The 27,047-nt window shown below is 35.3% G+C and overlaps 9 protein-coding genes and 2 long non-coding RNA genes across 12 annotated transcripts; 7 read left to right on the forward strand and 4 right to left on the reverse strand.

The window, feature by feature from the left end:
- The first annotated feature begins 2,483 nt into the window (after positions 1-2,483).
- LOC9325808 (galactinol synthase 3) lies at positions 2,484-4,089 on the forward strand. The gene is made up of 4 exons (XM_002889698.2): positions 2,484-2,911; positions 3,056-3,379; positions 3,456-3,607; positions 3,693-4,089. Exons 1-4 carry the CDS (start codon positions 2,606-2,608, stop codon positions 3,913-3,915), a joined length of 1,005 nt encoding a protein of 334 aa, XP_002889744.1. The 5' UTR covers positions 2,484-2,605; the 3' UTR covers positions 3,916-4,089.
- A 295-nt stretch (positions 4,090-4,384) lies between these two features.
- LOC9325809 lies at positions 4,385-5,174 on the forward strand. Its single transcript, XM_002889699.2, has one exon. It carries the CDS (start codon positions 4,400-4,402, stop codon positions 4,991-4,993), a length of 594 nt encoding a protein of 197 aa, XP_002889745.2. The 5' UTR covers positions 4,385-4,399; the 3' UTR covers positions 4,994-5,174.
- Positions 5,175-8,286: 3,112 nt separating this feature from the next.
- LOC9328564 lies at positions 8,287-9,131 on the forward strand. Its single transcript, XM_002889700.2, has one exon. The coding sequence runs from the start codon at positions 8,463-8,465 to the stop codon at positions 9,048-9,050; it is 588 nt and encodes a 195-aa protein (XP_002889746.2). The 5' UTR covers positions 8,287-8,462; the 3' UTR covers positions 9,051-9,131.
- A 617-nt stretch (positions 9,132-9,748) lies between these two features.
- LOC9325811 (WAT1-related protein At1g09380) lies at positions 9,749-13,175 on the reverse strand. Its single transcript, XM_002892456.2, has 7 exons — positions 12,782-13,175; positions 11,341-11,403; positions 11,141-11,257; positions 10,794-11,046; positions 10,501-10,659; positions 10,256-10,407; positions 9,749-10,169 (listed from the first exon to the last, which is right to left on the reverse strand). Exons 1-7 carry the CDS (start codon positions 12,958-12,960, stop codon positions 9,965-9,967), a joined length of 1,128 nt encoding a protein of 375 aa, XP_002892502.1. The 5' UTR covers positions 12,961-13,175; the 3' UTR covers positions 9,749-9,964.
- A 3,186-nt stretch (positions 13,176-16,361) lies between these two features.
- Positions 16,362-18,741, forward strand: LOC9328565 (GDSL esterase/lipase At1g09390). The gene is made up of 5 exons (XM_002889701.2): positions 16,362-16,800; positions 17,300-17,491; positions 17,563-17,729; positions 17,843-18,107; positions 18,358-18,741. Exons 1-5 carry the CDS (start codon positions 16,545-16,547, stop codon positions 18,588-18,590), a joined length of 1,113 nt encoding a protein of 370 aa, XP_002889747.1. The 5' UTR covers positions 16,362-16,544; the 3' UTR covers positions 18,591-18,741.
- LOC9325812 (putative 12-oxophytodienoate reductase-like protein 1) lies at positions 18,660-20,440 on the reverse strand. The gene is made up of 5 exons (XM_002892457.2): positions 20,156-20,440; positions 19,918-20,058; positions 19,709-19,839; positions 19,408-19,566; positions 18,660-19,330 (listed from the first exon to the last, which is right to left on the reverse strand). Exons 1-5 carry the CDS (start codon positions 20,227-20,229, stop codon positions 18,735-18,737), a joined length of 1,101 nt encoding a protein of 366 aa, XP_002892503.2. The 5' UTR covers positions 20,230-20,440; the 3' UTR covers positions 18,660-18,734.
- On the forward strand, positions 20,423-22,901 carry LOC9328566 (pentatricopeptide repeat-containing protein At1g09410; the record flags this gene model as incomplete). The annotated part of the gene is given in 8 exon segments (XM_021013418.1): positions 20,423-21,004; positions 21,007-21,134; positions 21,136-21,387; positions 21,389-21,459; positions 21,462-21,983; positions 21,986-22,198; positions 22,201-22,486; positions 22,488-22,901. Coding segments are annotated over 8 exon segments (2,208 nt in total), but the record flags the coding sequence as incomplete, so codon positions are not given.
- Positions 22,868-23,491, reverse strand: LOC9325813 (protein NIM1-INTERACTING 3). The gene has a single exon (XM_002892458.2). The coding sequence runs from the start codon at positions 23,335-23,337 to the stop codon at positions 22,999-23,001; it is 339 nt and encodes a 112-aa protein (XP_002892504.2). The 5' UTR covers positions 23,338-23,491; the 3' UTR covers positions 22,868-22,998.
- On the reverse strand, positions 22,868-26,942 carry LOC9328567 (glucose-6-phosphate 1-dehydrogenase 4, chloroplastic). The gene is given in 13 exon segments (XM_021011918.1): positions 22,868-23,921; positions 23,923-24,001; positions 24,095-24,295; positions 24,376-24,578; positions 24,679-24,799; positions 24,928-24,962; positions 25,063-25,171; positions 25,253-25,458; positions 25,585-25,699; positions 25,783-25,877; positions 25,970-26,217; positions 26,290-26,491; positions 26,731-26,942. Coding segments are annotated over 13 exon segments (1,875 nt in total). The 5' UTR covers positions 26,833-26,942; the 3' UTR covers positions 22,868-23,762.
- LOC110224782 lies at positions 24,501-25,279 on the forward strand. Of its 2 annotated transcripts, none has more exons than XR_002329278.1 (4): positions 24,501-24,590; positions 24,668-24,731; positions 24,982-25,052; positions 25,187-25,279. It is a non-coding gene; the product is annotated as an uncharacterized LOC110224782 (long non-coding RNA). The 2 variants fall into 2 exon arrangements; XR_002329279.1 differs by having other exon boundaries at positions 24,503-24,590; positions 24,673-24,731.
- On the forward strand, positions 25,336-25,693 carry LOC110224783. The gene is made up of 2 exons (XR_002329280.1): positions 25,336-25,428; positions 25,526-25,693. It is a non-coding gene; the product is annotated as an uncharacterized LOC110224783 (long non-coding RNA).
- Positions 26,943-27,047: the final 105 nt, after the last annotated feature.

Raw genomic sequence — 27,047 nt, forward strand, 5'->3', positions numbered from 1 at the left:
TTGTGTAAATTAATTGGATAAAACATCAAAATCTCTAAGAGGTTCTAAGTTTAATATTGTTTACACGTAACTAAATTTTTAGCACTTGTTTTTTTTTATTAGAAAACGTTTTTAAATTTATATTACTATTAAAACTTTAAGGTTTTCTATTCTTGAGACTCATATAATTCTAGAGTTTTCTGTTTTGTCGACTATCAATATTTTTATAATTTGTCCAACGGGTGTATAGTTTTAACAAGCTACAAATTTGTTCAGATAGACGAGATGAGAGCTACTCATGCCTGAAAATTGTTCTTTTTTTTTTGCACAAAAATTTGGTCTGACGTGACGTCAATGCAACTTCATAGAGACTCAGACGTTGAGGAGACGCGCATGCGTGGGTTCGGACCCGAACTCGCGTTCTACGAATGTGATAACAATGACCGGAAAACTCTCAATTCAACTCGCTCTAAGAATGTGAATTTATTGTTAGGCCCAAAGTTACAATTATGAAGGGTCTCGGTAGTGGGTCATCGTGTATTTTGGCAAGGAGAGGTTTGGTCACTGACTCACTGCAAGTCTTAATATTGTGGAAAGAAGAATCTTACAAAATTCTTGTGAAATTTAGATTCTAAAGAATACACTAAGAAAAATGAATTAGTCTTCTTCCTTTTTTTTTTTTTGGTCAGGATTAGTTAAAGTCGTAGCTCCATATATATAATAATTTATAAATATCATCTTATTTTTTCTCCTTTTCTATATATGTCGGTACGTCTTTTTCTTTTCACGTATGTCGGTACGTCAAAATGTTATAGTGCTACTCTTAGATTGAATTTCTAAATCTAGTTGATTAAAAGCTTCTTTCGAAGCAAAATTTATGAGCAACTATGGGAGTTTGCTAATTGCTCTAAGGCTCGGCTCCCCCGTTTTCTACTTCCACACATGGTTAGCTTTTAAATTCATAGCAACATCAGAATACCCAACAATACTACATATCCAACTAGTCAAGATCTATATAAAAAAAACTAACTAAACGATTCGACAGACAGAATAAAAAATAATTTGGTAGACTAATGAGCATTTTGGCTTACAAGAAAAAGATCTTGAAACATATATCTTTCCACGGCTAGTTAAACAAAATTTTGTAGCTTAAAAAATCATAATCCGGTGTCATAAATTGAATACAAAATTTAGCAACACACACCAATTCTTTGGTGAAGTCAAAATATTCAGGAAACTACTTGATGGAATCTCAACTCCAAGAAATTAACTAGACTTTACAAAGAAGATCGTATTGTATTGTATTGTATTTAAAAAAAATCGTAATTGTAAACTGATAATGCATATGCGATAAAGTTTGGCTTTTGGCCAGTGAACAAAAAATAAGAAAAAAAATCTTTTTAAATATTAAAATTATGACGTTAGAACAAAATAAGAAAATATCAACGTTACAGGAAACAACCACTACATAAATAGTAGGTCGGTCATGGCCTCATGGGTCGGACAAAATAGATTACTTAACAAACAAATAGCTTTGGGTATAGTAACAACCAATCAATGTTCCCTCAGCTTCTTCTTCGTGGGCTCCCTTTTTGACACGTGGAATTATCACAGCCTTGTATTGAATTAGACAGAGATCCTCCAACCAATCACGAGATTTCGTTCGCGGTGGTAGGGCCCTCTCTCGCTAAACACACGGGGTACGGGAGTAATATCTAAAGTGGACCCTGCCTCAACATTTTACGTACCAAAATTGTGTGACACGTGTCATACTGCATCGCCATGTCATCGTAGCAGTAAGCCAGTAATACGAAGCTTTCCCTGGTGGAATACTTAAAAACCGTTTTATTAATTAAGGGAGACATGTACATAGGTGATATTTTTAGAATATTACAATTCCATTAATTATTTTTTTATAAATAAAATAATTAGAATGGGTTATCAGCCCAGTTATATTTTTGATACTAGTATCATCTGATGTGGCATCTCCTGATTGATCGGGTTTGCCAAAAACAGGAGAAAAAAAAAACATTATTCAAATATTTTAAATAATACTAAAAAAAATTTTATTGATATTTTATGAGTACTATAACTCCTGTTCTAAAAATTCCCGCCTAACCCGATTATTTCTCATCCTCTCCGTTTCGATTAATGATTAATCCCTTAAAAAAAATCAGTCACCCGATTACTATCTGCCTAATCCGATTAATTTCCGTCTAATCCAATTATTTTCTGCATATTCTTATATATCCCGATTATTTTTTTATTTTTGTTAATTAAACATTTGAATTGGAAGTTTGCGATATTTTACAATAATTTATGTTCTAATTTTTAATAAGTCATAATTTTTAATAAAAAAATCATAAAAATTTGCTTTAAAATATATTTTTATGTGTTTACTACAATTTTGAAAACAATTTAAATTATTATATTTTAAAAATATTAAAATAATCCTAAAACTAATCCCCGATTAATCCCCTATGGACGCCCGACTAGCGCTAGCGATTTTTCAAACTATGACCATGCTCTCAAATCCTATATAAGCCAGCCTTGGTTTCTCACCAACAATCAAATCACTCATCAACAACTCAAACTCATCACAAAGATTTTTTTTCTCTCTGACAAGATGGCACCTGAGATGAACAACAAGTTGAGCTACGGAGAAAAGAAGAGAGCGTACGTTACGTTCCTAGCCGGGACCGGAGACTACGTGAAAGGAGTGGTTGGTCTGGCTAAAGGGCTAAGGAAAGCAAAAAGCAAGTACCCATTAGTGGTTGCTGTGTTACCTGACGTCCCGGTGGATCACCGGAGACAGCTATTGGACCAAGGCTGCGTCATCAAGGAGATTCAGCCGGTTTACCCGCCGGAGAACCAAACTCAGTTTGCTATGGCTTACTACGTCCTCAACTACTCCAAGCTTCGTATTTGGAAGGTATATACACACGTCACACATATATATATATATATATATATACATGATCGTGTCGTGTGTCTCGTGTCTAGGTTTAGAAGATTGAGAATCTGAATTTAAGTTTTCTTGAGAAGGTTTAACTAAATAATAACTATGTGGATGCAGTTTGTAGAGTACAGCAAGCTGATATACTTAGACGGAGACATACAAGTGTTTGAGAACATAGATCACTTGTTCGATCTTCCCGACGGCAATTTCTACGCCGTTAAAGATTGTTTCTGCGAGAAGACATGGAGCCACACGCCTCAGTACAAGATCGGCTACTGCCAACAGTGTCCGGACAAGGTGACGTGGCCAGAGACAGAGCTTGGTCCTAAACCACCTTTGTACTTCAACGCCGGCATGTTCGTCTACGAGCCAAGCCTCCCCACTTATTACAACCTTTTGGAGACTCTCAAAGTTGTCCCTCCCACACCTTTTGCTGAACAGGTAAAACAAGGTCTACACATTTTATATGATTATATAAATACATGGGGTTGCTAAATTGATTTATGTGGTTTTGTAGGATTTCTTGAACATGTACTTCAAAGACATATACAAGCCTATTCCACCAGTATACAATCTTGTCTTGGCCATGCTCTGGAGGCATCCAGAGAACATAGAGCTTGACGAAGCCAAGGTTGTTCATTACTGTGCAGCTGGTGCTAAGCCTTGGAGGTATAGATATGATATAATTAACTTCTCTTGTTCTTTTCTAAAAAAAGGTGAAAGATCTGAAACTGCTTCTCTGTTTTGTGATCAGGTTCACAGGCCAAGAAGAGAATATGGAGAGAGAAGACATCAAGATGCTTGTAGAGAAATGGTGGGATATTTATAACGACGAGTCACTTGACTACAAGAACTTTCATGTGCATTGCGGACAAAAAGAAGATGTCCACAAGAAACAGCAAACACTTCCACAGTTCTTTACAGAATTGTCTGAAGCTGATGTGCTTCAATGCGGCAAAGCTCCATCTGCGGCTTAGACAACTTTGTGAAGGCGGAGCTAGGTTCTTGGTCAACATCTGCCTGCTAGTAGTTTGTGAAACTGATGATGTTTAATTAGGAATTTACTATATGAAATTGTGTTTTACTGTTTTTTTACTGAATTTAGAGGAGTTTTTAATTCCCAGACCCTCTTTGTACCTTATATGTTTGCTAAGGACTTTTCTTCCTAAAATACAATAATAATATAGTTTTTTTTTTTTTAATTTTCTTCTTTTTGATATTTGGGAAAAAATCCCCATGGAGTGAAACAAATCTAGTTATTCAACACTTATTTATGAACTTTTAGTATTTATATTTAGTTATTTGGTAAGTCATTCATTCTCCTACATAATTGACTCAATAATTTTGGAAACTTAACTAAGAAAGTAAAGCATAAATGGGTAAAGCTACCACAAGTATTTCATACTTGTTATTCAAGAATCTATGCAACACAATCTCTTCTAAAATTTAGATCCCAAAATTATGAATTTCGCGCCTTGTGTTTTTCTCATGATCGTTCTTGTTCTTTATATTTTTACTCCTCACATTGAAGCAATCAAAGCCGATGAAGCAACAGAAGCACTGATCAATAGTATCTGCATCGAAAACGAAGATTATGGATTTTGCAATAAAATCATCCATGAAAAATTGAAGGCACCAACGGCTACCATCAAAGAACTCACCAGTCTGATAATATACACCACTATGGATCACGCCAGTGATACTTACATTTTCATCGATAACATCCTCCGCGAATGGCCTGTCCCTAAGGAGACAACTGGTCTCAAGACTTGTCATGAAGTTTATAATAGAGAGACAAATAGTTTCTTAGAAATTCGATTTCTATTTTCAAAAGGAGAGTACGAACGTATGGGTGAAGCCATTTTGTCCACAGCCAAGATCTTAGAAGATTGTAGGGGCGATTTTCTTATTCCTCCTTACAAGGAGCCTCTGATTGAGAAGAAGAGAGTTATGAGAATATTGATCACCATGTCTGCTGTTTCTGGACATATGATCAAAAATGAGAAGGCTTCCTTGATTAGCTCAGTAGTTACTGCGCAGTTTTTCAATATTTGAGAACATTAATCAGTGATTTGTAACAAATAAAGTATCAATATTATATAGAAATAATAAAATAAAATTAAGCATAACATTTATTTTCTTAATTTTTATAACAATATCATAGTGAATGACCAAAAATTGTAGAGTTATAGTTTAGTGATTTGTATTAGAGTAGTTGTTGTCATCATCAGATTCTAACTCGGCATTTGTTGATAACAAAACTATTAATTCATTTATATAATATTATAGTATGTTGCTTTTATAAGGAATTCCTAATATGTTTCTCAAACCCGATGACCTTTTCTTGTTACATCTTAGAGAAAATATCAATTTTAGACCGTTCACTTTAATTAATACAACTATCGGAGTATCAAGCGAAGAAACGTGTTCGAATACTAACTCTTGGTATTCTACTCGAATTATTAAGATCTGCAAATATTTAAGTAGTCAAACTAAATCTCGTTTTATTTGGTGAATATTCTTTCTTTAGGGGGTGTTATTGGTTTGTGATTTAAATAGAGTTTTGATGACTTTAATAAAATCATAGAAAGTGAATAAGTGAATGATTTAGAAGAATTGTTAGAGAGTTTTTAATAGTCTTGTTGATTAGTTTTTCTATAATCTTGTAGAGTCTCCCAAACAATCTCAATATTTCAGCATACTTTCCATGACTTTATTTTGTAAAGAAAAGTGTTTAAAATCATAAACCAATAACACAATAATTGAATTCATTAACAATCATAGATTGTCATAGATTGTTTTGTTTTAGTTGAATAACACAAAACTTTTAATGATTTTATAAAACTCTTAATCCAATAACACAATATTCATTAAGATTTTAAATGACTTTTTACAAATCACAAACTAATAACACCAAATTTTAAGAGAGTTTAACAAAATCTTGATTGAATAACAACAGATTCTACACAACAATTAAAGTCATTAAAACTCTATCTAAATCACAAACCAATAACACCCCCTTATTGTTGTGATTTTGGCGAATTAATAAACTCGTATAGCATAAAAGAGGAGAACGATTGGGTACAGAGGTGAAGACCTCAAAAACATAACAAACCAAAAAACCAGCTTAATTAGAATATAAAAAAAAAAGCTGTGGAAGATATTCTGAACATGTTGTCTTCTTCAATCCGAGAAAGGAGCCAAACCGGACCACCGATTGAGAGATAAGACGTGAGCCTACCATCTCTAGTCACACTTTTGGCTATGTCTTGTGCTATCATATTTGCATAAGAAAATGAAAGTTGTGTTTGGTTTTATGATATGTTTTAAACACAACGAAAAAACCAAAACAAACTATAGTGTTTAGTTTATATATATAATTCTTTATAAATGTTACATTTAATTACATTTTCATCGATAACATCTGCATATATAATTCATATCACATATGGTCACGCCAGTGATACTTACATGCTCTTATTTAAATGTTACATGTTCTTATCACTGGTGTGATCCATAGTGGCGTGATCCAGTGATAATTACATGTTCTTATTTAAATGTTACAAAAGTTACATTTTCATCGATAACATCTGCATATATATATTTTTAACTTTTTCAGATACAATTTATTAGTTGCAAAATCTTAGAATTAAAGTTGGTGCTTTTTTATGAAAAGTTATAATGATTAAATTAAAAAAAAAATAGAATGATTTAAAGAACTCAAAGTTTTTATCATTTAATTTAGAGATGTCAAAATCAAATTCTATAGATTTTAAATTAAAAAAGAATGCTATATAAATGCCATGCAATACCACATTTTTGTCTAAAACAACTTACAAATTAATTTTAAATATTCTAATGATTTGTATTATACATAAAGTAGCATTCATATCTAATAAATTAGATATATATATATATATATATATACATGTGCTTTTAATTTATATATAATATACAAAGAATTGTTTGGTGTTAAAGTGTATTTAATATTAATTAATTTTTTATATAGAAGTTTACCTTTTAAAAAAATTGAAATATTTAATTTTGGTAAGTTTAGTTAATACTTATATATTGACATTTAGTTTATAAATAACTAGTATTATACTCGGTGCTATGCACCGAAAAATTAATGTTGTTATGTTTTATCAATATTTACATAAAATATATTGTACCAAATCATATAAAGAAGCTATATAAGAAAAAAGTTATGTAAAATACAAAGACTCAACACAAATAAAAATTATACCAGAGTGAAAGATGATATCTCATTTTACATCTAGATGTTCTACTTCGTCTGCAGCCTCCTATCACTTTAATTTGTCATTTGTTCTTTTCTTGCTCAAGTCTTCTACTTTATTTGTGTTTTCTCTTCTATCCATGAAGTTTGCTTATCTTTAGTTTAGTGGTGTGGTCTAGAAACAAAAAGATATTGTAAGACATAGAAAATGAAAATTAACGTAATCATCTAACAGCAATATATCACAATATATAAAAGAAATGTAACATACCAGAGACCATATGCCCCATATAGAATGGTAGAAACGTTTAGTATGTTGTTTCCCGTTAAGGGTATTTCGCTCGTATTTTCCTAAAGGTTTCATCCTCAATTTGTTTGAAAACTCAACATCAACAACATAATGATAATCAATCAGATACAAATACATATAGCTTTGGGGTTGGGGATCGTGACTGTCTCTGCTTCCCAAAAATTAAGTTTGAATGGAAGAAATCGTGGGATTATTATGGAGGAGAATATAGTGATCGTGGGAAGTTTAGATAATAATGCTTTTATTCTTTCAACTGTTTTCCCATTAATTGGTCTTCTCTCAATTTGTTAATTTAAAATATATTTGCGGAAATAGTTTTAAAAAATATTTTCAAAATATATGGTTGAAGTAGAACACGTGAAAATAAAAATAATGAGTTGTTAAATGAAGAGTGATTTTAGGGATAATTAGGGATTTATAGCATAAATATTATTTGTTTTAATATATTTTTAAAACTAAGAAAATAGAGATCTTTTTTTACGGAAAATCAAAAATCATTTTTTTCCAAGACGTGGTCTCCCGTTTTCTTATTCTGTTCTTACCTTTTTTATTTTTGTTAATTACTTAAATTATAAATATAAATTTACGTTGCAAAATTTGATTGGCTAGGTGACTTGTGTTTTATAATATAAAGGATAAGAATATGTAGTATAGATAATTGAAAGTGTTTGGTAAAAAAGATAGTAGAATTAAATAAGTGAAAAAATTGAGAGTAACTGTGACCATAACACAAAAGCACCAATAGTGATTCTTTTTAATATATAGAAGATTTGGTCAACTGAAATAAGTTATAAACATTGAATGTTGATTCAGATAAATAAACAAAATGTAATATTTTGGGGAAATGTTTTCTTTTCCTTGAATTCACAAATTCTCACACGCAATTTTGGTAACTTACAAAGACTTTTTTGACTTTTGACTGATTCATCCAAATGCCTAATTTTCAAATATAAAAATAACAAATTTCATCCTCAAACATGAAAAAAGAATTGACCTACTCACAATTTACAAAAAAAAAAAAAAAAAGAACAAACATGAAAATGCATCGCATTCTCTCGATAGTTTTGGCGATTATACTCGCTTTCTCGGTTGCAGAAGCTTTTCTCGATGAAAAAACTCAACAAATGGTCAACGGAATCTGCAAACAGACAACGGATACCAAATTTTGCAGTAGTGTCTTGCTCAAGAACCTGAATACTCTTCCCGCAAGTAACAAAGATATCATGAACGTGACAGTAAGCGAAGCTGAAAGATTCGCGGCCAACACTTATTTCTTCATCAGCACGCTTCTCAGGAATGCTGGAGACGAGAGGCCTGATCTTCAAGCGTGCGCCGAAGCTTATGCTATTGTGAACTCGGCGTTCACGAATGCTGTATCTTTCTTCAAGCAAGCTTACTACAATAAGATCGTCAAGATCGAAAAGAAAGTTTCTACGGCTGTTGATATCTGTAAGACAGATTTCTATGTGCCCGGTTATAAGATCAATCCGCTTGTTGAGAGAAACAGACAGACGAAGATCTTAGTATCGATGGAAAAGATTGTTAGTCATATGGTTTCTTCATAATATGTTTGTTGTTGAATCATAAGATAGTAGCAAATGTTTACAGAATTATTCTAAATTAATAATGGTTTCAGAATTTTCTTAGTTGCAATTTTCTCTATATGCATATATGTTTTTGCTGGTTGAATTGAATTTGATAAGGATAAACACTTGGGATATACTAATATTTATCTTTTACTATCGATGCCTTTACCTCTTACAAAAAAAATGTATGATCTTATTCTATTTTTGCTTATATAAATTCTTATGATCTTATTGCAAAATCAGGCGGTCAATAATTTTAATAAATGTCCATAGTTTGTCCTTGACAATCAAGTCTAACTAAAACGCATGTGATTCTCCATGTTCTGTATCAAATCTACTATCTCCATCGATTACAGGTACATGAACCGAGATAGTACTAGCAACTCGCAATCAAGAATGAAGAAGAAGACTAACAGAACAACGACTCTGTTTTCATTCTTTATATATAACACTTGAGTTACTAAACCACGATTAAACCGTTACCGCCAATTGTAATTGACTTGCACAAACCGAAACCCTCTGTTTCAAGCCACTACTTTACATTTTGGGTCTATGAATATTGAAAGTCTGTAATAATTTTTTAACCCAAAAAATTAACTTGAAGACAATGATTTGATTTGTTTTAAGGATAAAGGAAATAGGTTATTAGAAAGAAAAAATAATAATGGAAACGCATGAAGATTAAGAATACTGAATATATAGAGATCAAAGGTGATATTTGTTATGTCCATGGGACGAACACACAAATTAACACTCCATCATTTGCCTCAAAATGGGATACAAAATTAAACACTCCGAATATCCAATTTAGTTGCAGTAACTTAGACAACAAGAAATCCCAAAATGTTCATAGCTCATACTTATATATATGATGAAGAACCAAATCAATGGTTTTAAGGCGATATAGACCTTGTGGAACCATTTCCACTACTTGCGACCGGTAATCTCGATTCAATATCTTCATTACTTTCACTCTTGCCTTTACTACGTTGTTGTTGTTTCACCTTCTCCCTTTCTTCTTCCTTCTCACTCACCTCTCTGTCTTTCCCCCACAATACGCCATAGAGACCAATAACCACAAGTGCTGATCCCATAAACCTAATATACAATACATATATCATATAAATTCATCATCATCTCGTTTAAATAGATAGAGAGATAAAGATGTGAAGAAAGAAACATACGTGCCGGTGTAGAGTTTCTCTTCAAGAAGAGCCCAGCTGAAAATGGCGACTACTACCAGAAGTAAAGGGCTGAAAACAGAGACGTACAGAGGACCTTTCCTCTGCATAGCCCATGACATTAGGCAGAACGCTAACGCAGACGCCACCACTCCCTGCATGACCCGCGTTTTAAATTAATGTCATATATTTTTACCTTAATATTGTTATCTTATGATCATATATAGTACATGCATGTGTGGACTTACGGCGTATAGGGCGGATATGAAGCGGAGAGGAGAGCTGAGAGACCAATCAGAGAGTTTATGATCGGAGATCAAAGCAATGGCTCCACATTGGATACTTCCCATCAAACACATTAGAAGTGTGCTCGTGTATGGTGCTGCAAATGTTTCACTCATCTTTGTCTGTAAAAAAGAATGTTTTGTCATCACCAAATGAGAATTTAATTAATTAGTTCCATTTACCAATCTGTGGGTTCGTTCAAATGGTTTCCTGGGTGAAACTGATATAAGCTACATATTTGTTATAAGTAAGTTACCTGGATAATGAACCAAGCGGCCCAAGAAACGGCAGCAGCCATAATAAGAAAAGGTCCCAAGAAGAAGTTAGAATGGGCAGAACTGGAACCCTGTCTTGTGATGTTTTCAGCATAGGCCCAATGAATCTTGGACTCTCCAATGCCAATGGTGTGACCATGGTAAAAGGAGAGAACCATGGCTCCGATCACACATACTAGCGTCCCTATCACTTTGGCTTGTCCTGATGCCTTCTTGATCCCTACGGTTTCTTGTCTGAAAAGAAAGAGTTTTAATTTGTGTTAAGCAGTACTAAACTATAAACAAGTATTGTCTGATGGAAACGAAATTAATAGTAATTTCATATAACCTGAATATTGCGGCGAGGAGGAAAGTGACCGCTGGTAAGAGATTAGTTAAGGCACAAGCAATGGTCGGAGATGAATTCTGAAGTCCTATGAAGTATAGCACTTGGTTTCCAGTCGCACTGCAAAGAAAATTAAAGTAAATCGCTTTGTAAAAAAAGTTTTAAAAAGTGAGATTGCAATTAGTAAAGTATATGTAAGATACCCAGTAATGGAGCAGAAGAAGACTTGAACAAGAACCCTAAGTGTGATCTTTGGTCTTGTCTTCCTGCACAAGAAACCGTGTTTGAAATTTATGTTTTTATTACTCCACTAATCAATTATTAATCAATATTTAACCTTGAATGTGATCATGAAACTAATCCTAAAACCACCCGGTTAAACCGAGACTCAATCTTCAATGACTCAACTCAAGAAAACAATCAAATTTCACTTCTCATATCAAGAGTAGAAAACGTAATCGAAGGAAGCACGTGTCTTGGCAAATTAAGATGGCACGGCACCTGACGACGCTTAACTCACCTGCATCATGATTTGTTTGTCGTCATGTGTTTCGGTTTAAGAAAGAAACGTGACGCGTGGATTGTGTGAGACTGCGTCACATTTCTCATTTGATTCTCTCTCGGAAAACGGAATTAATGATAATGTAATTACTTAGGTTTCCACATACCACCAAAATCATTGACGGTACCATGATTATGAAAAATAACGGTTTTCATAACGGTAAATACTAATGCCAATAACCAATAATAAAAAATAAGCTTCTGCATGTCTACATTTCAACTAATTAATCAGTGTCACTTTACCACTTTTTTCTTCACATTCCGAAATAATATTATTCATCAAGAAACCTATAACTTGCCATTATATGCGTATTTATATCGTAATCTCCGGACTATAAGACGATGTCGTGCTAAACTTTTTTTCTTTATTCTTTTTTTTTTTTAATGTTTAGTCTTCCAAATGGATATTAATTTGTGACCAAAATTGTAAAAAAAAAAAAGGAAGTTAATGAATTTAAATCTATTCAACCTATAGTACTGATGAATTAAGTTATTAACATATTTTAAATAAAAATCTTGACCACAGAAAAAGACTTTAATGTAAGCGGTACTTCTATGTCAATAAATTAAAAAAGCTTCATTTTTGAAACTTTGGAAAGTAATTAATTTAGGTGACGCCAGAAAGTTCAAAGACTGTAAAATCCTTCTACAAAATATAGACTCACAAAGCCATTAAGTAAATAAAATGGTTTTTCATTCGTTAATATTTTAATATACGCACTCACCCATTTTGACGTTTATGTTGATGAATGATATGATGTCATCGTTTTCTACTTTCGGACTTAATACCAACTTGAAAACACACTTTAAGATATTCAGTTTAACCCAAAAACAATGCCAAAATAAAATTTTAGCTAATTAAAGTTTAGCATCTCTTGCTGATCTTTGTAAAACATAGACTCACTACCTAAAACCTAATTAATTTAATCCCAAAAAGTAATAGAGACACCCATATAGTTTATAACAATGTCATTCAAGAATTAACACAAAATTTCAACATTTCATCGATGCAATTAATTTAATCATGTATTCATGCATGTTCAAAATCGTTAGTTGATCAAATAAGATAGTATAAATTTTTACCGTTCGAGAAAAAATGCGACCGGAAAAGTGGCGATAGTGGCAAATATCTGGCGATAAGCGACCAGAATGAGAGGCTTCATGCCGGCTTCCATAGCCATCTTCGACGTAATGTTCATGCCTGCGTAGCCGATTTGCACCAACACCATCGCCAAGAACGGCAGCATATCTGATTTAGCCATCTCTCTCTTTTAATTCTATTCTTCCAATTTATGTGTTTATATATCTCTAAATTATGTCTCTCTCACTATTACTAATCAATAATAATAGGTCGACAAACCAAGAAAAAAAAGAGACAGAGAGAGAGGTGGGTTCTCTATATCATTTATTAGTTTCCCCAAATCTATTCTTTACTTTGGTTCAACCTTATATTTATAGCCGAAGATGTATATACACATTTATTTATATATATACACGTATATTCATAGAGAGAGAAAGAGAGAGATGTTTTGAACAGAAAGGTGAGAAACGGTTCGAGAATGAAGTTTGCTTGTAACACTTGTGCTCTCTTTAGGGCATAAGAACACGAAACAATAGGTGATATGTATCATTTGATATATTTGGCAATTTAATTAACTTTTCTCCTTGCTGATTACTAATACAATCCAAATTGGCGTTTTGTCAAAAAAATCTACCTTATTTTCCTCTTTTTAATCCCTTTTTCTGGTTTCCGTTTTTTCATGGGTTTGGTGGAGCTTGTGAATGTCTTTCTCAAGCTTCAAGCAATCAATTTGCCTTTGCTAAAACTCGTTTCTGCAATATTAAATCATGGGTTTGGTTTATCGCTTGATTAACAATATCAAAATAGTATCATCATATCATCTTACGTATTTTGAAATATTTTCATTATATCACTCTTACTTTTTTGTTCAAACTTTTTTTTGTGTATAATATGGTAAACTATTTATGTCCCAAGAGCGTTGGACATTGGGCATGGATTATCAAATATATTATATAGCATGCATCTTATGCAATATAAAGATAGCATGCACGAATTATTTCTAAAATTTAATATAGAATAGAATGAAGTACATACATATATCAATATTATTACATGTTTCAGTTTGACAACATAAATTGCATAATGAAAACTAGTGTAATAGAAAATCTCATATATTACAGAACAACATACAGTCTTATGTATATATATATATATATATATATATATATATATATTGTTGGGCCACTTATTTGTCTTTAAAGGGCCTTACTTGGGCTCAAATGTCTTTAATTTCCTTAGGTGTACAGTGACTTCCTTGAGCAAGAATGTCTTTTCTTATGAGGCTGCACTCCGCACTATGCACAATGCACATAGGTATACCAAACAGGCAAACACGTTAATCTTTTTTGTTTGTTGAAATTTGAGAGAGTTAGTGATGCTTCACAGTTTGCTGGATTTTAGAGGTTTTATACGAAATGCTTTTCCAATCGAAGATGACTAACTATGATTGATGCTCCATTAGTTTCAAACAAGCTAGCGTTGGCGTCCAAATGATTAATTTCCGTGTCCTCTTCTTAGTTAGTTGGCTTCCAAGTTCCAACGTAAATTTTCGCCGCATATTTTTCGATCTTATCTTTTTCGTTGTTACGTACGAAAGGAAAATTCCGTTGTACATTGGTTTTGGTCTTTTGGATATATACATTAGGATGCATATGCATATTTACGTATGAACGATTAAAATTTTAATGCAAATGGATTCATTCTAATATTCTATCATGTCCACTTCGTTGGGGGATAAAATTTTGAAATTTGGTATCTACATTTACTAACTACTCACTCTCTTCTTTAATAAGTGATGTTTTAAGTTATAATTTTGTTCTTAAATAGATGATGTTTTCAGTTTTCAATGCAAAATTAATTACTTTATTATTGGATGTATCTATAAGATATTAAGACATGACCATAGAAGACTATATAATTAAGTATCTAACTACGTTTTTTGTTTAATTAGGTAGCTAAGAGAGAGAATGGTGTTTATACATTTTTGTCCTTTTTCTTTTACACATATAACTATTTGTCTTCTCCTTTCTTCTTCTATGAGATTTCTTCGACATTGTTTCCGGTGATTTTCCGGCGTTATCTCCGATCACCGTCTCTTTTCCAAATTCTCCTATTTTTTCGCCCTTACCTTCATTTCTTCACAAACAGATACATGGAAAAGGAAAAATAATGTCTAAATGAGTTTGGGAGGAACTAAATTTTAAATTAAAAATTTAGGGATGAAAATTATGGTTTTGTAATTTAGGGTGAAGATGGAAAGAAATGAGAGAAAGAAGTGGGAAAAAGAGAAGAAGAAAAGGTGACAAGGTGAAATTGGGAGTTCGAGTTGCAGGTGACAACGGAAGAAGAAGAAAATTTGAGAAAAGTGACGACGGAGGAGAAAACTTAAGAAGAGAAGAAGATATTTTTTTTGTTCACGACATTTAGATAACATAAAAGTTAACCATTAACACTTAAATTATTATGATAAATAAATATGATAAAGTATAAGTTAACGATAGTAAATAAATTATCAAAGTAAATAAAGAGGTTAATAAATAAGTTAGCTGATACCAATCATATAATAAATAATTTAACACGATAAATATAATTTTACCACATAATTGCTAATTTATCGTGATACATTGTGCTTTATATTGTTAATCAAATAAAGAATCACGAAGAATACAATCTTGTTATTGCCTATGGTGATGAATAGTGTTTTCGATGTTAGCAGAACAAATTTTTTACTAAAAATTAGTACGATATAATAAGATTTACACGGTAAACAAACTAAATAATCGCAAAATCAATGTTTATCAATTAAATTATTATGATAAATAAATATGATAATGTATAAGTTAACAGTAATAAATAAATTATTATATTAAATAAACAAGTTAAGATATAAGTTAGTTGATATTAATCATCTAATTACTGATTTAACGCGATAACTATGAGTTTACCAAATAACATATAAATTTATCGCGATAAACTTTGATTTACAGTACTAATCAAATAAATAACCACAATTTTTTTTTTAATTGATTCTGATGGTGAACAGTGTTCCCGATGATAGATGAATAGTATTTATTTTTATGTTAGTTTTAATTTTCTTACCTCGATATTTTTTCTGTTAGCGCGCATACATAATCAAAGACAATTTGGACATTAATTAAGTTGGAGGAGAGAGAACTAATAAACAAATAAAGAAGGGTTTATTATTTAGTTTGTTTACCGTGTAAATCTTATTATATTCTTATTGGATTTGATGATTTATATTCTGTACATTGTTTTTTAGTAGTTGATTAGATAATAAATGATTTTTTAGTTTAGAAATAAAAAAAATTAAATGATTTTTTAATCAATATGCATTCACCTAAACATTATTTATAGAAAAACCGAGAAAGTACTATTTTCTTCCCGGAACTGTTCCTGAGTATTACTTATCACAAGAAAAAAGATTAACATATCGGCTAGTATTTTTAAAGAACATCAAATCGTAAACAACAATAACCAAAAAAAATGTAATACTAAATTATATAATCGCTTTGGTAATTATATATATATATATATGTGGGAAATTGGATTCGATCTCGATATGTTATGTGTCTGTCACTGTCAAGCACCAACATACAAAAATTATTAAATCTGCAGTTACCATTCAATAAAGGATCACATTTACACACTATAGCTTAAAATAAGAGAAAGAAGGCCCACACACTAAGGCTTACCATTATTACAAAGCTCTCGATCTTCACTCTCTTGATCAAATCTCTACTTACAATGGCTACTGTCTCTCTTCACTCCCACTCTTTCATCCTTGTTCTCTTTCCGGTCATCCTCATTCTCCGACATAACTTGGCGGTTGCCGGAGGATGTCGGTTGCCGCCGGTGATCTTTAACTTTGGAGATTCCAACTCCGACACGGGTGGACTCGTCGCTGGTCTCGGCTACAGCATTGTTCTTCCTTACGGTCGCTCATTTTTCGAGAGATCCACCGGCCGATTATCCGACGGACGCCTCGTCATCGATTTCCTTTGTAAGTCAACTCTTTTTTAAAATCTAGTTAATTATTATTAGACGATTGAGATTAAAGGTAGTGGAATAAAGTCGTGACAACCGTCCGATGAAACGGATGTAAATCTTAATCAACGGCTGAGAATTGATGTCGGTGATCGCGTTGCGTGATGCCACAAAACGACACAATTTACTCGTTGAAATGATGAAAATCTAATCCAAAGAAAAGTGGGCCCCATTTACCAACATGGGGAGATATCAGATTCGGCGCGTGAATCCACCCGTTAGATTAGATTGCGTGACTAAAGAGTCAAACAGCGCCGTGTAGTAAAATGATGAGTTTATACAGTTTTGTCCAAATCACATGTTATAAATTGCATAAATATTTTTTGTTAATGAACTTTTTGCAGATTTAAATAATCAAACTAGTGCAACTTCTAATCAAACTTTTAAAATTAAATGAAGGGTACCCTTAAATGAATCTAGTGCTTCATTTTTTGTGTGATATTGGCATTTGGCAGGCCAGAGTTTGAATACAAGTCTACTGAACCCATACTTAGACTCATTGGTTGGATCAAAATTCCAAAACGGTGCCAATTTCGCAATAGTTGGATCTTCCACTCTTCCCCGATATGTTCCTTTTGCACTAAACATTCAGCTTATGCAGTTCCTCCATTTCAAATCCCGAGCACTCGAGCTTGCTTCTACTTCAGGTATCTATCTGATCGTAATTAACTCCACAGCAATCATTAGTAATTCACTGAAGGACCCTTACATTGTGCAGATCCTTTGAAAGAGATGCTGATAAGCGACAGCGGATTCAGAAATGCGTTGTACATGATCGATATCGGGCAGAATGATATTGCGGATTCATTTTCCAAAGGCCTTTCTTACTCCCGTGTCGTCAAGCTTATTCCAAACGTTATTTCTGAGATCAAAAGTGCCATAAAGGTAAAAACTAGAGTTTGTGGGTTTTTTTTCTGAAAAACATGCTACATGAGTACTAAACAATAAGTCTTGATTTTGGGAGAAAGTTGAAATCTTTTGTTAAATTTGTTTTGCAGATATTGTATGATGAAGGAGGGAGGAAATTCTGGGTTCACAACACAGGACCCTTAGGTTGTCTGCCTCAGAAACTGTCAATGGTTCATAGCAAAGCTTTTGATAAGCATGGTTGTCTAGCAAGTTATAACGCAGCTGCAAAATTGTTTAACGAAGGATTGGATCACATGTGTCGGGAGCTGAGGATGGAGCTGAAAGAGGCCAACATAGTCTATGTCGACATTTATGCCATCAAGTACGATCTCATCGCAAACTCCAACAGTTACGGTAAGCTTTGATGCATATAAGTTAACACCATTAGTGTCTTCTACCGGTTAAAATGTGTTGTCATCATAAATCTTTCATATATATGACTTAGTTGAGCATTTTTGTGTCCTGATTCAAGCATGATTAGGGATTTTAATCCGGTTCAATTGATCTGAATCAAACCTTAACTATACTTAGGTATCTAAAAAATCAAATCTATGTTTTGTTTCCATGGTTATGGTTATCTAGAAGACTCAATTGTTTTGTGCAGGCTTTGAGAAACCCTTAATGGCGTGTTGCGGATACGGAGGGCCTCCTTACAACTACAATGTGAACATAACATGTGGGAACGGTGGCTCCCAAAGTTGCGAGGAAGGGTCTCGGTTTATAAGCTGGGACGGAATACACTACACCGAGACCGCTAACGCCGTTATAGCTATGAAAGTATTGTCGATGCAATACTCTACGCCACCAACTCCGTTTCATTTCTTCTGCGGCGGCTGACATTGCACATGGTTTCTTTTGTTCCAAGTAAGATTTTTTTTGTTTAGTTTCAGATTTGGTTTCTTGAACTGATATAAAAATCGATCACAATTGATTTTCTTAATGGTCTTAAAGTAGTAGACATTGATTGAACAAGACACGGTTTTATTGATCTGTGGTGTCGAGAAAAGGGTAATCAGTGTAACCAACGACATGATCAGAACTATAGAAACTTGGTCTGTCGTATTTATTCAGCGGGGCATCGAGCTCGAACCTTCTAGGCAAATCTGGATTAGCTAAGAACAGTCGTCCGTACGCCACAAGATCTGTTCTTTCCTCTGCCACCGCCTTGTTCCCATCTTCTCTTGTATAACCTCCCGCGACAATGAACGCTCCATTAAACGCCTTTCTCATCGGCGTAAGTGATTCCGTGCACTCGAAAATCTCACTGGCTGTTTTCATTCTAGGCTCGACCATGTGACAGTAGAGTATCTCGAATCTGTTCAGAGAGTTTGCCATGTAAAGCCCTAATCTTTTTGGGTCTGAATCTCCGGATTCCATGTAATTAGCGAACGGAGAGAGTCTGATTCCGACACGATCAGGTCCGATCTCGTTCGACACCGCTTCTATAACTTGTAAAGCGAATCTGCATCGATTCTCAAGAGATCCGCCGTACCTATCGGTTCGATCGTTAACAGAGTCTTTCATAAATTGGTCGAGCAAGTACCCGTGAGCTCCATGGAGCTCCACTCCATCGAAACCTGAAATAAATCGGAAAAGTTGGAACCTTTCATCAACTTCAAAATTTGGGGTTGGAAGTGAAAGTTTGGATTTTTACCAGCTTCGATTGCGTTTCTGGCAGCGAGACGAAAATCATTGACAATTGTCGGAATTTCGTCAGTTCTTAGCCTTCTCGGAGGAGTGAACTCATTCGATGGATCCTCGACGAATGGCTTATCCGTAGAAGAGACCGGAGCTTCTCCATTTGGCTGACAATCTACAGATATTCCACACGTTGATTACTCAATCTCGGATTTACGCAACTCTATGAACCATTTTTAGCTCGACTCCGATACAACTCATAAGATCAGCAATTTCAAATCATAAAAGAGAAAACTTTGAAAAGAGTTTCTTATAACCTCGATGAGAAACGCGACCAGCGTGCCATAGCTGGCAGAAGAAGACGCCGCCGTGAGAGTGAACTGCGTCGACGATGGGCTTCCATGCTTGGATTTGTTCTTTCCTCCATATCCCTGGCATGTTTTGATACCTTTAAGAGAAAAAAAAAGTCAATCAAAAAGCAGAAAAAGTCAACTTTTCGTATGAATTGGTTTTAGAAAAGACTTACGCCATGGCGGTTTCGGAAACTCCGGTGGCTTCGCTGATGAGAAGACCTCCCGGAGTTGTTCTCTGAGAGTAATACAAGGCGACGTGAGGTTGTGGAACGTTACCGTATGATCTCATTCTCGCCATCGGCGCCATAACTATTCTGGAATTTAGATTTAGATTGAGTTTTTAATAAGACAGAGAAATTAATTTAATTAACACTGATTAGATGTGTGTGTGTGGATGATATTTAAGAGAACCTGTGAGTAAGATTGAAGTTTTTCATTGAGAATGGAGTGAGAAGGGGAATTGTGTGTTTGGTTGGGCTCTCCATCGATCTTGTTGTCTTCAAGAACTTCGGATTAGTGTTGCCTTTCTGATTTTAAAGAGAGTATTTTGGAGTTTCATTACCAGAAACGTGAAACAGAGGAAGTTTATTAAAGAGACACGAAGAGTAGTCAGTTTCTCTTGTTTTTTATTTGTATACGTAACAATTTACCTTCTTATTGGTTTTTATTATTGGTTGACTCTTTGATTCGTTAGGTCGAAGAATCTGTATAGAAAAATACAATTGGGCTATAAATTTTCTATTCAACCAAATTAATCGGTCCTTGTTCATCAAGATTTGTTTTTTATTTTTAGTTAAATCTCTTTTTGCATTAAGGTTTTCTTTTTGGGTTTTTGTTTTTGTGGTAACTCTTGCTCTCCAAGTAAAAGGTTCATCACTCAGAGCTAGTACTCGGAGAGTGAAGGCACAGTTACTCCTACGACATGGAACGTATTGCTCAAGCATCCCTCCCACTGCAAATGCTCAAATCACTCATCTCTCTCGTATCGGACAGATTCATGAAGCTCGGAAACTTTTTGATTCATGTGACTCGAAATCAGTCTCTTCGTGGAACTCAATGGTTGCTGTGTACTCTGCGAGTTGCATGCCCCGAGATGCACAGCTACTGTTCGATGAAATGCCTGAGAGAAACATTATCTCTTGGAATGGGTTGTTGTCCGGGTATATGAAGAACGGAGAGATTGACGAAGCTAGGGAAGTGTTCGATTTAATGCTTGAAAGGAATGTTGTCTCGTGGACGACGTTGGTGAAAGGGTATGTGCAGAGAATGGTAAGGTTGATGTGGCAGAGTCGTTGTTTTGGAAAATGCCTGAGAAGAATAAGGTTTCTTGGACTGTGATGTTTATCGGGTTTATACAAGATGGGCGAATCGATGATGCGCGTAAGCTATATTGCAAGGACTAGTATGATTCATGGATTGTGCAAAGAAGGAAGAGTGGATGAGGCAAGGGAGATTTTTGATGAGATGTCAGAGAGAAGTGTGATTACTTGGACTACAATGGTCACAGGATATGGTCGGAACAATCGTGTGGATGATGCTAGGAAGCTTTTTGATGTGATGCCAGAGAAAACTGAAGTTTCATGGACTTCCATGCTTATGAGCTATGTACAGAATGGACGAATTGAGGATGCTGAAGAACTTTTTGAAGCCAGTTATTGCGTGTAATGATATGATTGCCGGGCTTGGACAGAAAGGAGAGATAGCAAAAGCAAGGAGGGTTTTGATTCAATGAAGGAGAGAAATGATGCAACTTGGCAAATGGTAATCAAATTTCACGAAAGAAACGGTTTTGAATTGGAGGCTCTTGATTTATTTGTTCTGATGCAGAAACAGGGAGTTAGACCGACTTTTCCAACATTGATCAGCGTTCTTTCGGTCTGCGCCAGCTTAGCAAGCCTCCACCATGGTAAACAGGTCCATGCTCAGTTGGTTAGATGTCAATTTGATGTTGATTTGTATGTTGCGTCTGTTTTGATGACAATGTACATTAAATGCGGCGAGCTTTTGAAGTCGAAACTAATATTTGACAGGTTTCCTTCAAAGGACATTATCATGTGGAACTCAATCATATCTGGTTATGCCTCACACAGTCTAGGAGAGGAAGCTCTAAAGATTTTCTATGAGATGCCTTTGTCTGGTAGTACTGAGCCTAACGAAGTCACCTTCGTTGCAACTCTCTCAGCATGTAGCTATGCTGGGATGGTTGAGGAAGGGCTTAAGATCTTTGAATCTATGGAATCAGTTTTGGGGTTAAGCCAATCACCGCGCATTATGCTTTGCATGGTAGACGTGCAGGGCGGTTTAATGAGGCAATGGAAATGATTGATAGTATGATTGTTGAACCAGATGCTGCAGTTTGGGGTTCTCTATTGGGAGCGTGCAGAACTCACTCGCAGCTGGATTTGGCAGAATTTTGTGCAAAGAAACTCATAGAGATTGAAACGGAGAATTCTGGCTCTCCAACATTTATGCATCTCAAGGTAGGTGGGCTGATGTTGCGGAACTGAGAAAACTTATGACGACTAGGTTGGTAAGAAAATCACCAGGCTGTAGCTGGAATGAAGTCAAGTTTAAAGTGCACGCGTTCACTCATGGGGGTATTTGTAGCCATCCCGAGCAGGAATCGATTTTGAAGTTATTGGATGAATTGGATGGGTTATTGAGAGAAGCCGGGTATAATCCTGATTGCAGTTATGCATTGCACGATGTAGACGAGGAAGGGAAAGTCAATAGCCTGAAATATCCGAGTCATGAAGAACCTTAGAGTTTGTAGTGATATTTGCCGCGCAGCAATAAAAATAATCTCTAAGGTGAAAGAGATGGAGATCATTCTAAGAGATGCAAACAGATTCCGTCACTTCAGAAACGGAGAGTGTTCCTGTACAGATTATTGGTGAGATTCAATAAATGCCAAGCAGAATGTTTTTTTTTTTTTTTTTTTTTTTTTTTTTTAATCTTAGCCATCAATCCGCCTTCAATAAGATCGTTCGAGCAATGGGAAAATGAAGTAATTCTAGCAAACCATAGGAACTTGCTCAGCCATTGATGAGAGTTCTCTATGTTCTCTATGTTTTTTACTGATCTTGTTATCAACGTACATTTGTAGCATTTCCTTCTATTTGGTTAATAAGAAGTGATGATCACTCTTCAAGCAAAACTAGAATTCCATGTCACATTTGTTTTTGGTACATACATAGTTACTAACATTCTTTGTTGCTTGTACAGAAACTGAAGAGCTCTTTGTCTCTTGTATACTACAGAGAAAGATTCAAGTCGAAACAAACGTTTGTCTCAGATCCTTCTTGCTTTTCCTTTGAGCCATCATACTCGTTGGATGCTGAAGAGCTCTCATTAGCTGCTTTTTCGATGTTGTTGCCCTCTGCTTCATTCATGAAAATGAAATCCTCTGGCTGAAACGAAGGGAATCTACGAACCCTTGCTCTTTCTTCTTCTTCCTGTCTCTTCTTCTCCATGGAGCTGATGACATATTTCCGCATTTCCCTTGCGTTTTTAAGCACGGTGTACAACTTCTCCATCTTTTCTTCTTCATCATCTTCCTTCTCCATTTTCACCCTCTTTTTGTCTCTATCCATTGAGCCACTCTCGTTTCCTTTCCCTTTGAAAATATTTCTCTCTAGCTACATCATTTTCATCCTACTTTGATCATCAACACATGATACATCTGGAAGAATTTTCTGCGGGAATTGGTGGAGGAGATATAATTATTGCCTCTAGTGGGAAGACTAACAACATGACCTTATCTAAAAGTCTCTCATACTTTCTACTTTTCTTTGGGTGGCTTTGGAGAGTTTTCAACACTATTATGGACCCCACCATGATGGACATTCATACAGCAACGTGTCATACATGTGTACAGCTGTACAGTCTACAGGGAATGGCTCAGTTTCAAGCTAAACAAACCCACTTCACACACTTCACAATAACCATACTGAACAATCTGAGTTGCACAGATTCAGAATCATTCTCATTTGGATGTTGCTGCATCTATATTACTCCTTCAGTCATCTGCCCATGGGACACCGTGCTTGGCCCAGAGATAGTATGCTGCAACTGGTCCTCGTCCACCAAATTCATACAACTCCGGAGCTGTGTGGTGCTTGTCTATCTCTTCTAGAACCGGACTCAGAATGTTCCACGCTGCTGCAACCTCATCGCTTTCTCATGAACAGATGATTGTCTCCATCAATTACATCATGAATTAGGTGTTCATATGAGTCTGGTACTTCGGCTTTATACCTACAGGTTTGATCCCACAATGCAACTAACCATAGGGCGCAAAAGTTCGATTTTCAAAATGTGTAGGAACAAAGATGAGGATGCAAAACTTGCCTGTCTTTATAGAGCAGGTTAAGTTCAGAAGCGTCTAGCTGGAGACCTAAACCAGGAACCTTGTTGTTGATTTTCACCAGGATGGCCTCATCAGGTTCGTCACGTAGAATAAGCTCATTTGTCCCCAAATCTATGTTTATTCCAATATTTTCTCGGTATAGGTTTCCAGGAACATGCCGGAATTGCACATGAATCTCCACTCTTTCAACATTAAGGCACACCGTACACCAATCAATTGTTATGACAGTTTGATATTTCTGAGTAGGAATAACTATTCTTACCTGTGTTTAATGAGGCCAGTGCCAACTCTTACAAGGAAAGGTACACCATCCCAACGTGCATTATCAATATACAAGGCTGCTGCACAATATGTAGGGTCTACACCGTTTAAGATCACACCGTTCTTGTCTCGGGAACTGGATTTATACTGGCCAAGGATGACATCACGCGGGTCTATTTTGCGAATTGATCTTAAAACCTTCACCTGCAGAAGCAGGTTTGTCACCAAGTCACTTGACAGAACAAGAGTACACAACTTAAATCTATATCATAAGACGATTTTGTTCTTTACAGTACAGGTTGACCTTTTCATTTCGGATATCTTCACCATCAAGACTTATCGGAGGTTCCATGGCAAGTAATGCGATTGTCTGAAGTATATGGCTGTGCACTATGTCCCGTATTATTCCATATCCATCAGAATACCTTAAAAAATGCAGTAGGAAATTAGAAAATAACATTACTGATGCCATTTCTTTGTCCAAGAATGCTGAAACAACACAATTTACTCTCACATGCAAAGAAATGGTGACAATAGAACTATTGTGCCTTACTTTTCTGTTTGCGCAATTGATTCTGATACAATAACCTGGAAACATCATTTATAGGCAAAGTGAACAAACCAGAATGTGGAAGAGGAAAGCCCAGGCACTATACACAAAATACAAACAATCAGAAGGTAACACTACCTGTATATTGCGTATGTATGTTCTGTTCCATAGTGGTTCAAAAACTAGATTTGAAAACCTTAACACTGTCAGATTTTCAATGAGGTTCCTTCCTAACATGTGATCTATCCTGAAACAAGCACAGAACTGTGAAGAAAGATGAATTTGGAGAGCTGTGCATGCAGAAAGCAACTAGATTTAAAAGAAGGACCTGTAGATTTGATTCTCTTCAAACTTAGAGAGAAGTGATTTTGTTAACTGATGAGACGAATGTGAGTTAAAACCAAAAGGTTTCTCAACTATTATACGAGTCCAGCCTCGTGGTGCCTGAGCATTATCTCCAATGGTGCATGCCACATCCACCAGAGCTTCTTGAGGTACTGAGAGGTAAAAGATCCTATTTGCTTCTGATTCACCCTGAAAACGAAAAGCTGTTAATGTCTTATTCTATCTTGCCTGTCTGTTCTAAATGTTGTAAACACAGAAAGAGGACTACTTCAGGAAAATGTAATAATTGACAGATCAAAAGAAGTGCTGAGGAACCTCAATCTGTTTCATTCTGTCGGCAAGTCGGGACATCCCATCTCTGTTATTGTAACCTCCATTGATATAGTATGTTCTACTAAAAAATGCATCCATCTTGTCCCCGCAATTTTCCCTGAACATTTAGCATCATTCTTTAGCTAGCACGGCATATATCAAAGTTACCAAATTTAAGGTAGTAACAAGGATTATACATACTGATGATCAACGCGGCAAGTCAGAGTTGATGCGATGATGGATCTGAGGTCTTCATCTGTCAGATTCTTTCTTGAAACCCCAAAAATAGCAACATCCTGCGACAATGAAGACCAATCAAGAAGACAACCCAAAAAAGACTATCCAACTGCTTTGCTGATTACTTTGTTCATGAGCACAAAAACCATACCTCAGGAAGGTAGCCGCTATAATACAACGCAAACAATGCCGGAAAAATCTTCCCTCTTGCTAGCTCACCAGTAGCTCCTACAACAGCAATGCAAAGCGAGGCCTCTCTTCGAACATCTGAACGACCGTCCGAGAATTGTTTTGACACAGGTGGTAAGTCTCCAACTTTGTGAAAACCATCATTCAAATCAGTTCCTAGAATATTCTCTACTGGCCGTAAATCTGCAGCTCCAGTTTCTTCACCAAAATCTGCATCACATTTGACCTCAGAAAATGCAAAAGAAGGATCTTTAGGAGACGTAATTGACTTCTTTCTTAGACCTTGTTCATTGCTAAGAAAAGTGTGCTCTGAGCGTGTTTTAAGCTCGTTTACAGGCTGATATTTTCTGTTGTTGCCTTGTCTACGATTCAAGCTCTTAAGTATCCACAGTTTCAACCCACAGAATCTCCGGCAGAGATTCGAGCCTCCTCCGTTGAGCACAAGGCTTCCATTTCTGGAGAAAATATAGTCTCTTGACGAAACCTACTCACACAATATAAAGAATTCGAATTTCAACAACTAGAAAACAAGTTAATTTGGAAGATCAATAATACTAACGCTTAGATTCACAGGGCATGGAACACGATTTTGAGATCTCTGGTGTGAGATTTCAGAAAATTTAGCATAAACCAAAGGGAAATAATTATCTTTATTTCTCAAAGTAATGATCTTTTGATAAAAGGAAAGCATGCAAGACAGGTAGAGCGAATACATGTGGTTACCGGAAAATTCGAAAAAGAGGAGGCGAGGTGGCAAGGGCAGACGGAGGATGACGGAGCCGTCGCTGATTGAGAAAAGGGAAGCAAGCAACTGGAGAGAGACATGAGGATAGTTCCTCAGGGATTATAGCTAAAAAACTTTGAAGCTGACGAAAAAAAAAAAAAACTTTGAAGCTGCTTTAAGTGGAAGACGAGTGCAAGTTTAAGTTTTCTGGTTTTGGGTGCAGCAGATTGACGCCTACATTAATGGTTCCAGCTTTCAGATAATCGTCGGGTTCGTTTAAACCGAACCGTACCGGTTGGTTATCGAGGAAATGGAA

Source organism: Arabidopsis lyrata, assembly GCF_000004255.2.
Source record: "Arabidopsis lyrata subsp. lyrata unplaced genomic scaffold ARALYscaffold_1, whole genome shotgun sequence".
In the NCBI taxonomy this organism is placed as follows: Eukaryota; Viridiplantae; Streptophyta; class Magnoliopsida; order Brassicales; family Brassicaceae; genus Arabidopsis; species Arabidopsis lyrata.